The sequence below is a fragment of the Ipomoea nil genome, unplaced genomic scaffold (assembly GCF_001879475.1).
Source record: "Ipomoea nil cultivar Tokyo-kokei standard unplaced genomic scaffold, Asagao_1.1 scaffold1574, whole genome shotgun sequence".
NCBI lineage: Eukaryota > Viridiplantae > Streptophyta > Magnoliopsida > Solanales > Convolvulaceae > Ipomoea > Ipomoea nil.
The window spans coordinates 415,455-427,535 of record NW_017618002.1 but is presented as its reverse complement, the minus strand read 5'-3'; the positions used below and the strand labels follow the sequence as shown (position 1 = coordinate 427,535).

The 12,081-nt window shown below is 44.3% G+C and overlaps 2 protein-coding genes across 2 annotated transcripts; both read right to left on the bottom strand.

Annotated features, from left to right (window-relative positions):
* Positions 1-7,898: 7,898 nt before the first annotated feature.
* Positions 7,899-8,630, bottom strand: LOC109190188. The gene has a single exon (XM_019340638.1). The coding sequence runs from the start codon at positions 8,628-8,630 to the stop codon at positions 7,899-7,901; it is 732 nt and encodes a 243-aa protein (XP_019196183.1).
* A 353-nt stretch (positions 8,631-8,983) lies between these two features.
* LOC109190186 lies at positions 8,984-11,834 on the bottom strand. The gene is made up of 5 exons (XM_019340637.1): positions 11,828-11,834; positions 10,628-11,545; positions 10,198-10,512; positions 9,296-10,027; positions 8,984-9,210 (listed from the first exon to the last, which is right to left on the bottom strand). The coding sequence occupies exons 1-5, from the start codon at positions 11,832-11,834 to the stop codon at positions 8,984-8,986; spliced, it is 2,199 nt and encodes a 732-aa protein (XP_019196182.1).
* Positions 11,835-12,081: the final 247 nt, after the last annotated feature.

Below are 12,081 nucleotides of genomic sequence, written 5' to 3'. Positions count from 1 at the left end.
CCTAAGATCAATAAATCATTTAACCAATTATCCAAAGAAAGAATTAAATTACAATAATTAATTAGGAAAAGGCCCACCATAGTCCGTGGGCCCTCACATCTAAACCCAACCCCTAGTCCTAAAAGGAATAGAGTTAGCAAGCCTATAGTATTTGGGCCCTAATTAGGACTCTTAGATATATAAATAGGGGACATAGGAGGCACCTAGAAACCCCACCACAATAATCTATCACCACACAAGGAGTTCCAAGAATTACTCTAAGAGAAATCAAGAAAGAAGAAAGACTTACAGAAACACCCTTCATAGCCAAGGAAATCAATTAAGGCTAAGAGGTAACACATGTCTCAACAAAACCTATTTTCTTAGCTATGATCTCCATCTTAGGCATCCCCCCCTATATTCTTGTGTCTTGATGAATTGTTTATGATATTGATGATGTGATCTTGATAATTGGTGATATGGTTTTATCTTGATAATCTTGATGATGATAAGGGTTTCTTGATTGTTTGATATTCTTGGGGAATTCGGATTCTTGATGATTACGTGATATTCTTGATAAATTGTATTGGTTCCTGATTGTAAAGGATGAATTACGTTCTTGATGATTTAAATATAATTAGAGCCCTAGGATGTATCGTGAAATTCGTGTGGTGTTATTCTTGATATATTGGGTGGGAATTCGCATGTTTGGGCGTTAATTGTATTTTGGAAGCATAATAGGATACGTGCCATATGTTTCTTGCTTTTGATCCGTTAATTGTCTACGTGGTGTCATCGATTGCGTTAAAAATGTCTAAGCATGGCTTCGGGTTCCACGACGGATTCCGGGTCGTTTTATTGTGAAAAGGAGTCAGTGGGGGGTAGGTGGGGGTAGGGGACCCGCCACCTACCCGCGGCCGGAATTAGCGTCGCCGGCGGGCGACTCTTCACCCACCGGCTACCCGCTGGAAACTCCCCCACTTCGGGATCCCGGCTTCCCCGTTTGATGTTCTCCCGTCCCCCGTGGTGTCCCAACGGACTCCGTCTATCATGCCTATGTCTGGTTTGATGTTTCGGGTACCGTTCGTAGGATAAACGAGTCTTATATATTGCATGCTAGCTGAATTGGTATCCCGTTGACCTAGGTGAAAGAAGTATGAACCCCTTAGGATTATTCCTAGTATGTGATTGATCACGCATAGGTTTCTTTATACGATTTCTCCCCCTTCCCAATGTGTTAATATGAGTTGCATGTGCTTGCTATGTGTTATGTGTGCATGATACCCCAATTTGGTTGCGATCAAATTGGTTATTCCTGAGCTGCGGTTCAGAAGCTGGCTGCGGTCAGATTTACACTCTCGGGCTGCGGTCCACCGTTTGGTTGCGATCAAACGTTTCACATGAGCTGCGGTTCATATTCCTGGCTGCGGTCAGATGACTACTCTTGGGCTGCGGTCCACTGTTTGGTTGCGATCAAACATTATGATGAGCTGCGGTTCATCGGTCGGTTGCGATCGTCCCCTTCGTGTTGCGATACGAGGCAGGGTGCTGCGGGGCCGTGTCAGAGCTATATGCGCTGACCCTCATGTATGGGCATGCGATTGGTCCTGTGGCGCCATCAAAGTGTGCTATGTGATGAGATATGGATGGTTTGATGTTATGAATGTTATGATGTGAAAGTGTGACCATAGGATACATGCTAGTAACCCGTATATGCTTGGCTGTGCTTATCTATATCTGTCGAAGTCTGTCCCCTATACTAGTGAATTGTATATGCTTGGTTATGATTGTTGACTATGCTTATCTCTGTCCGTCGAGTCTATTCCCTGTTTTAAAGCTAGAGTCTCTTAGGATATATCTTCATGCTTCGAAAAGGTTTTTCTTATATCTATATATATGCCTATATGTATTGTATTTCAACGCGTTGGAGTGGGTTACCAGCATCTCTCGCTGAACAGATATATTTGGCTTTCAGGCACTAACGAGTAGACACTGGAGCGCGCTAGAGATCCGAAGCGTAGAGTAGATAGTTTCCCTATCGGCCTGCGTGCCACACTTATGTATTGATATTGTTGAGGATTTTAGTTAGTGAGCCTGTGCACCTGAGTTCTCTAGCTCAGGTGTCGCCTAGCACCCAGTACCCTTTTATTATACTTTGGGATTTAATGAGAATTTACCTTTGTTATATAAGTTTCAAAAGTTCAAAAATTTTGGGGTGTTACAGTTGGTATCAGAGCCTAAGTTTGACCCTAGGATAAGACTCTTAAGACTAGACTTTAAGACAATAGGCTTGAGCTCTAGGTATTTAGGAGCATAGGACTCAGGAGCCTTAGGACGCGCAGTGAGACTGTGAAACCTACACATAACTCTCCCTCACTTTACCCTTCACTTATCTAAAGGGAACTTTCCCTCCACTTATCACGCCAAAGTAAGGATACAGGACTCTCACCTAACATCCCTATAAACATTGACCCAGAAGGACGACGACATGTCACCAAACAGAAGACGATCAAGGACACTGGAACCCGACACCCACGACCCTCTGACCCAAATCCTGCAGCAACTGACACAAGTCGCCCAAGCACTAAGCGATGTAGCTCTCCACAACAACAGACCCCCACCACCTCCATCGAATACAAACTCAGACGTCGCCCGTCAAGTTTCGAATCATCAACCCCCCACGTTTTCAGGAGAAGAAGACCCCGTAATCCTTGAGGAATGGATCCGGACCCTCGACAAAATTCTAGGGCTGGTAGAATGTCCAGAAGAACGCCGCGTGGAGATAGCCTCGTTCTACTTCGGACACGAGGCAGACCTTTGGTGGATCCACGAGGGACCCGCTTACCGACAAGAACCAGGATTCGATTGGGAAAACCTCAAAACACATCTACGAGAGCGATTCTATCCAACACACGTAAAAACATCTATGCACGAAGAGTTCCTCCATTTGAAACAAGGAACGGCCATCGTCATGGAATACCATAAACGATTCCTAGAACTAGCACGCTTCGCACCAGAACTAGTCCCCACTGAGGTAACCAAAATAGAGAGGTTCGTATCGGGCCTCAACTTCGAAGCCCGAAAAGCACTAGTGGTAAGCAGACCCCGGACCCTCAACGAGGCTTACTCCAGTGCCGCAAATCTCTATCGAATCCAACTACTACAACGTGGGGTTTAAGAACATATACGGAAAAGAAACACCGGAGGTGGGACACCACCCGTAAAAAGGACAAGAAACGACACCAACACAAGACCAAGTAACCTGACCAGCCAAAGGCCACCCCTAGGGAGCCATGAAGCTAACACAAGAAGCTTCCCTTACCCAAAATGCAACAAAAGCCATAGGGGCAAAGACTGCATGGGCAATCCCTGGCGATGCTTCAACTGTGGGGAAGAAGGACACAAGGCCTTCCAGTGCACTCAACCCCAAAGGCCACGCACCACCACCATGGGTCAACACGGGGGCACCACTCACCAAGGAAACTACGGCACTCCCGGAAAGATATTCGTCATGAGCCGCGTCCAGGCCGAACTCGGGAACGAGAACAACCTCGAGGAGGGGAACCTAACCCCAGAAGACGAGGACCACGCAAACCCCACGGAAGAAAACCAAGAAGACGAGTTCTGTCTAGGATAAACCGGCAAATTCCTTGTAACCACCTTCGTAGTGGAACTACTTACTTAGCTTAATTACTTTGTAATTATTATAAATAAAAGACTAGACTGAAATTCGACCCTACTTACGGGGGTGGAACTAAAATTATACATAGGGAAAACAAGCCAAGCCTCCCACCACTAAAAGACAAAAGAAGGAAAAAGACAGGGACCACACAATCAAAAAACCTAATATCACCAATGGGAATTAAACCCTTGACCTCCCACATACAAGACCAAGATCTTAACCACTAGGCCAAGGGTGTTTCTTAAAATCTTAAGGGAACACTCCCTTCTTAAATCTCCCGCAAATCCCTAAAACCCACAAATCCCCAAATCAAAAACCCTTCTTCTTCTCCTTCTTCTTCCTCTTCTCCCACACTCTGTCTCCCTCACCCCTCCTTCCCATCTCACCTCTCCGCCTCCTAAAACGCCGGACCAACAGCCCCAGCCGGACGCCGTCGACGACCGAAGCTGCCGCCGACCGCCCAGACGACGCCCCACCGCACACCGCCGTCGCCGCCCGGAAGCAAACCGCGACGCCTTCGCCACCCACCACTCGCCTGAAGCACCCCCACTGCCACGCTCGCCACCACTGCCCAGCCCTGTCCAAGAGCCACCGCCCCCTCGCCAAGCCGTCGCCAGAGCCGAGCTCGCAGCCGCCCTCCTCACCGACGAGGAAACCGCGCTGCCGGAAACTCGCCGGAGACACACCGGAAGTTCACCGGAAAAATACCACCTCCCCAAAAATGCCGAAAAAGCCCCTCAGAGTCCGCACCCTGGAATGGAGCAACGCCGACTACACCGTAATTGGAGGTAAAGCCCTCGAACTTGACCAATTTTCTCCGGAATTGGTCGATATGCTTAATCAGCAAGGGCTTTTGGATACATACCTCACCATCAAAGGGGATACGTACCCCGAATTGGTGAAAGAATTCTACCAACACCTAGTAGCCACCACACGAGGTGATAAACTAGAAATCACCACCAAGGTCCGCGGCAAGGAAATCATACTCTCCGAAGGCCGCTTGGCCAAGCTCTTGAAATTGACCACCACGGGTGTGTCAAATTACGACCGAAAGGGGTGGATTGATACCCAAAATACGGGGTACAAAGAATACCTCGGATACTTACTCGGGAAAGAGGAAGGGTTCACCTCGGCCACGCGACCAAATAGGAAGTGGCTAACGGCGGAGCAAAAGATATTGGTTATGATTGTAACTGACAGCCTCTTGCCCACAAATAATAAGAGCAAAGACGTGGGGAGCTTAGAGTGCACTTTTGCCTACCTCTTGAAACACAAAATCAAGTTCAACCTACCGGCCCTCATGCTAAAACACATGGAATTTTGCAAGACAAGCAACCGACTTAGCCTGCCCTACGGGATGATCCTAAGTTGGATCATAGAGAAAAAGGGGGTGGATCTAAGCCACACTGAGGTCAAGACTGTAAGCGGCATGATCTTTAACGCCCAGAACCTCCGCCGCAATGTTATCTACTACACCGAAGGGGGACGATACATCACCCTCGAAGAAATTTGCCTAAAACCCGAGGAGGAGCGAAGAGAATTGGTAGACCAATTGGACATCTCCAACAAAAAGCTTAAACGAGCAATGCAAGATTTTGGAGGCCTAGAGGAAGGTGGGGATCAGGAAGAGGATAGCGAGCCTAACCCACCGGCACACACACGATCGGGAGGAAACCCAAGGGGACAAAACGAAGACTCGGTCAATGAGCGCATCCTAGCACAACTCACCCGGCAAAACCAAATCATGGAAGAAGGGTTCTCGTCCTTAATCCACACGACACGCGCATTAGAATAGAGGGTGGCAGCAATCGAGACCACCTTGGCGCTCGCAATGCATCCAGCTCTAGAGCAGGAAACCAAGGTAGACCCAAACTTTCCTATCACCAAGACACCAGAAGTCCAGTCTACCCCAGCAAGGACAAAACATGGGGCCACGTTCCTAACCAGGAGGCCGAAATACGGGATGTCCAGGAGTGAAAGAATGGATTAACACACCAAGCTTCGGGGACGAAACTTCCCGTTAAGGGGGGGAGAGTGTAACACCCCGTGTTACGACCCCTAAAATCAATTAATCATTTAACCAATTATCCAAAGAAAGAATTAAATTACAATAATTAATTAGGAAAAGGCCCACCATAGTCCGTGGGCCCTCACCTCTAAACCCAACCCCTAGTCCTAAAAGGAATAGAGTTAGCAAGCCTATAGTATTTGGGCCCTAATTAGGACTCTTAGATATATAAATAGGGGACATAGGAGGCACCTAGAACCCCCACCACAATAATCTCTCACCACACAAGGAGTTCCAAGAATTCCCCTAGGAGAAATCAAGAAAGAAGAAAGACTTAGAGAAAGACCCTTCATAGCCAAGGAAATCAATTAAGGCTAAGAGGTAACCCATGTCTCAACAAAACCTATTTTCTTAGCTATGATCTCCATCTTAGGCATTCCCCCCCCCCCCCCCCCCCCCCCTATATTCTTGTGCCTTGATAAATTGTGTATGATATTGATGATGTGATCTTGATAATTGGTGATATGGTTTTATCTTGATAATCTTGATGATGATAAGGGTTTCTTGATTGTGCGATATTCTTGGGGAATTCGGATTCTTGATGATTACGTGATATTCTTGATAAATTGTATTGGTTCCTGATGTTAAAGGATGAATTACGTTCTTGATGATTTAAATATAATTAGAGCCCTAGGATGTATCGTGAAATTCGTGTGGTGTTATTCTTGATATATTGGGTGGGAATTCGCATGTTTGGGCGTTAATTGTATTTAGGAAGCATGATAGGATACGTGCCATATGTTTCTTGCTTTTGATTCGTTAATTGTCTACGTGGTGTCATCGATTGCATTAAAAATGTCTAAGCATGGCTTCGGGTTCCACGATGGATTCCGGGGCGTTTTATTGTGAAAAGGAGTCAGTGGGGGGTAGGTGGGGCAGGCAACTGCCCGGAGACTCGTCGCCGGCGGGTGACTCTTCACCCACCGGCTACCCGCTGGACACTCCCCCACTTCGGGATCCCGGCTTCCCCGTTTGATGTTCCCCCGACCCCCGTGGTGTCCCAACGGACTCTGTCTATCGTGCCTATGTCTGGTTTGATGTTTCGGGTACCGTTCGTAGGATAAACGAGTCTTATATATTGCATGCTAGCTGAATTGGTATCCCGTTGACCTAGGTGAAAGAAGTATGAACCCCTTAGGATTATTCCTAGTATGTGATTGATCACGCATAGGTTTCTTTATACGATTTCTCCCCCTTCCCAATGTGCTAATATGAGTTGCATGTGCTTGCTATGTGTTATGTGTGCATGATACCCCAATTTGGTTGCGATCAAATTGGTTATTCCTGAGCTGCGGTTCAGAAGCTGGCTGCGGTCAGATTTACACTCTCGGGCTGCGGTCCACCGTTTGGTTGCGATCAAATGTTTCACATGAGCTGCGGTTCATATTCCTGGCTGCGGTCAGATGACTACTCTTGGGCTGCGGTCCACTGTTTGGTTGCGATCAAACATTATGATGAGCTGCGGTTCATCGGTCGATTGCGATCGACCCCTTCGTGTTGCCATACGAGGCAGGGTGCTGCGGGGCCGTGTCAGAGCTATATGCGCTGACCCTCATGTATGGGCATGCGATTGGTCCTGTGGCGCCATCAAAGTGTGCTATGTGATGAGATATGGATGGTTTGATGTTATGAATGTTATAATGTGAAAGCGTGACCATAGGATACATGCTAGTAACCCGTATATGATTGGCTGTGCTTATCTCTATCTGTCGAAGTCTGTCCCCTATACTAGTGAATTGTATATGCTTGGTTATGATTGTTGACTATGCTTATCTCTGTCCGTCGAGTCTATTCCCTGTTTTAAAGCTAGAGTCTCTTAGGATATATCTTCATGCTTCGAAATGGTTTTTCTTATATCTATATATATGCCTATATGTATTGTATTTCAACGCGTTGGAGTTGGTTACCAGCATCTCTCGCTGAACAGATATATTTGGCTTTCAGGCACTGACGAGTAGACACTGGAGCGCGCTAGAGATCCGAAGCGTAGAGTAGATAGTTTCCCTTTCGGCCTGCGTGCCACAGTTATGTATTGATATTGTTGAGGATTTTAGTTAGTGAGCCTGTGCACCTGAGTTCTCTAGCTCAGGTATGGCCTAGCACCCCGTACCCTTTTATTATGCTTTGGGATTTATGAGAATTTACCTTTGTTATATAAGTTTCAAAAGTTCAAAAATTTCGGGGTGTTACAATCAACCTAGTACTATTACACAACCCTAGAGAGTGATCTATATTTCTCAACAACATCACAGGTGAGTCAACCTTCAAGGTAAGGGAGTGATTAGGTATGCCAGAAGTGCGTATGCCATTAAGAAATTCAGGTTTGTGGACGTCTGTCAAAATGCCATCGTTCGATTCAGAACTACAGACCATGTCACAACTCGAATAATCCTTGCTCTCAGCAACATGCATATCACTCATATATTGGTTAATAGCATTGACCACATCTAGAGTTGTTGCTAGAATAGCACGGTTTTCTAAAAAGCCATTGTCACTGTTGTTAGTCGAAAACATCGGGAATGTGTTCTCCACTACAGTTGCAATGGGATCTCCAGAACTCGGTAACAACATGTCTGGTGGGATATCAACTTCTACTAACCCATCATTTAGACATCCAATAGTCCCGTCACCAATTCCTGCGATCCATTTCGCAAAGTTTTCTAGCCATTGCAATTTAGTGCCGGCGCTCATACTTTTCAAGCGAAGATTCTTAGTCAACCTTAAAACCTTGCAATTATCCCACAGGTACGATGCATTTATGGTGGCAGCAACTATGTCTTCCCTTGTGCCTTTTGGTACTACGGGTAATATTTGGCAGAAATCACCACCTAACACCACTATTTTCACGCCGAAAGTTTGATGTGCACTCCTCGGGTTAACAAACTGTAACAAATCTCTCATCGTTCTATCTAACGCTTCAAAGCAATGCTTGTGCATCATTGGTGCCTCATCCCAAATTATTAATCTCGTTTTAAGAATCAATTCAGCCAAGTCACTACCGGGTGTAATGTTGCATGTTGAATCCTCAGTAATATTGATAGGTATTGCAAACCTAGAGTGTGCAGTCCTTCCACCCGGTAGGAGTAATGATGCTATACCGCTCGAAGCAATATTAAGAACTATTTCACCTTTAGATCGCACGCAGATAATGCTCGCCAAAGGAAAGTTTTACCTGTTCCACCATATCCGTATACCAAAAAAAGCCCCCCATTATTTGTCAACGCATCTTCAACAATGGTGTCGTATACAATCTTCTATTCATCAGTTAATCTGCTTGTCAATTGAGCACTCTCTTCAGAAAGGGCTGCACGATCATACGATAACTCCTCAAGTAATAAACGGTTCCCATTTAACGTTGATTGCTCCAAATCTGGAAAAGGCATAGGTGAAAACTCTTTCAATGATTTATTGTGCATCTGTAGCAACTTTTCCAACTCAATCAGAGCAATGTTCTTCTTCTCATCATCACTAAAGATAAGATCTGCGACATGTATATATTGAATGTAAGGCTGTTAACTATATCAAAGGAAATATTTAACAAACATAAGATGTATCAAATAACATACCTGGTTTTTGAAGCAACCTACGTTGGTTGAATTGTGCATCTTCCGCTAGATGGTGCCATACTTCATTCCAAACATTCTCCGGTCTATTCAATGAATTGGTGATCAACAATGTCACGAAAATTTTCCGCATCGAATGAGCTGATGACCAATGACTTGCTTCGTCAATCGCATCCATGTATTCTTTATCATTAACTAACAAACCCCGTGCATAGCATGCATCTCTAAATGTGATGTACTCAACCCCGTTAAATGTACGAATGTCTTTAAAACATGTAGGGCCACGTACTATATTCAAAAGGCATCTAAGATAATATATTTCACCACACCCAGGAGGAACATAAAAAATACGACCGATTGAAAATCCCCTTTTCCTAGGATGCCACTCTCGAATATCCTTCTTCCATACAAACTTATTTGGCATCTCAATGTAAGTCAACACCTTGGCATCCCCATATGTTTTATTTGCTTCGAACCATCCTAAAAACATACTTTGCCCGACAGTGTGCCTGTTCAAAACTTCTGTAACGCTATCGTCGTCATTGAACACTACGGACTGACAATCCGGCAGATAGAAGCTTAACCTTTCAACCGGTGGTGTCCTATACTGAACGTCAAATCTGAGTAGGCGCCATGTCGCTTCACATGCAGAAACATAGCGACAGTCGTAGTACATATTTATCTCATCTACTACTTCGTTCCCATCTGTATCCACAGTACTTCTATAGAATTCAGCTGTTACATGATCATTACCTTTGTTAACATACTTGAAAAGGTATTTTATGGACCTAGATTGGTTACACCACTCAACATTCATGTGTGCTCGGTACTTTAAAAGCAAGGCTCTATTGTGTGGCACGACATATCTACTGTCCAATTGCATACCTTTTTTGTTACGGTCATACCATCATCACGTCGCCTATAAATTGGGTAGCCATCTTCATCTAAACTTGAACATTCAACAAATCTTTTTGGGAAATGCTTAGAACAACGCCCATTGACCATGCAAGGTAATTTTTTCCGTGCAGCCCCACATGGTCCATGAATCATGAATTCTTCAACAACATTGTAATATTCTCTGTCACGTTCCTTGTATGGGATTTCAGCTGATATGATAGTGTCCATGAAGCTAGCTGCACTGTTGACCTCATCTCTCGCCAAAAAGAGCAAGATGTGTGCATGAGGAAGGCCCAGTTTTTGAAATTCAATAGTGTATATGACTGGACAAAATGGAAAATCCAATTAGTGATACTGAATTATATTAAGTAATATATTTCTCACCAAATTCACTCAGGTTTTCTGAATAAAAAGTATTAATCAATAACATATGTTTACCTGTTCTAACTACACCAAATATCCCTCTAGATTTGAACTCTTTTATTAGGCAATCCAATTTCATTTTAAATATTCGGCACACAATATCAGGTCTATCTTCTGCCTTTAAGTTTCGCTTGACAACATACCATTGAATTTCTAGCCACTTTGGATTACATGTAAATGTAATGAAAAGATTCGGATAACCTATCCACCTACAAATGGCCACCGCATCTTGATAATTTTGTACCATGTACCTAGCCCCACCTGTAAAGCTAGATGGTAAAATTATACGTTTCCCAAAAGTGCTAGGATCAACCTCTCCCCTTGTCAGTGCATCTGAGAGTCCTTTGTAAGCCTCCCACCTTAGTGCGTTCTGGTTGGTCCTAATGTAGATTAGCCTCCCAGATTCAACCATTGTATACGCATCTACTAAGAACGGTTGAAACAATCTCCTGGAGTAAAGTATAGTTGATACTTTCGTTGTCCATTCATGGATTCGAAATGCGAAGTATTTTCTAGGAGATACACGGTGCCTGCCACCCTGAGGACGATTAGATGTCCCCGCAAACTGAATGTCCTCTCTATACCCGTCCTCGCCATAAGGGAATAAGAGAGGATATTGCATTGGTAAGTAACATGGATTCAACTCACTTATACGTTTTAGTAAACCACTCTTTGACTCAACCAGAATGTCCCGATTGCCTATTGATGGATCTAGATCACCAACGATTAAGGCTGCGACTTCTGACGCTGTCGGTAAGTTATACGTTCTAGCGTCAGTAGTTCTGTTCCCAATTAGCCTCAGTTTAATCTCTACACGTGGATTTGCTTCAATCTCTGCCCTAGCATTGCGGAATGATTTGACCAAAACATTGTTTACATCTAGAACCTCCTTAATGTCAGCAACCACATCGAGGTGTATGTTAGATTTCTCGTCTTATTGCCTACAAAAAAGATTAGGTTAGCGTACATAAATATTTTACATAATATTTTAAAATATTGAGTTTCAATAATAAACCTACCTCACCGATTCTATGCGGTTGATAATCTCATTTTGGGTGTCATGTATATATAATTGTGCAAATTTCAGCTTGCTACCATCGGGGGGGGGGGGGGGGGGGGGGGGGGGGAATAAACTGCCTATTAGATGAAAATTTTGACCATACATTCTGAAAATGGGTGCTGCATTACCATTGTTTATGGAATTCTCAATCTTACCTCCCATTGATGTGAAACAAAACATGTTGTTGTAAGATCTAATATTTTTTAAAAAACATTTCCGCTTTTCACCAATGGTAAACAAATCAAACAACTTTTTAGGTGGTGTAGTAGTTGGTGGTAAGCTAATCTTCCCATGAACACAACACCCTGAATATCTTGGAGAACCATTGACCTTGACTTTATTTATACGTTCCTCAAACCAAAATGGCGCACTACAATGCTCACATATATTTATTGGATCCCCAAGATCT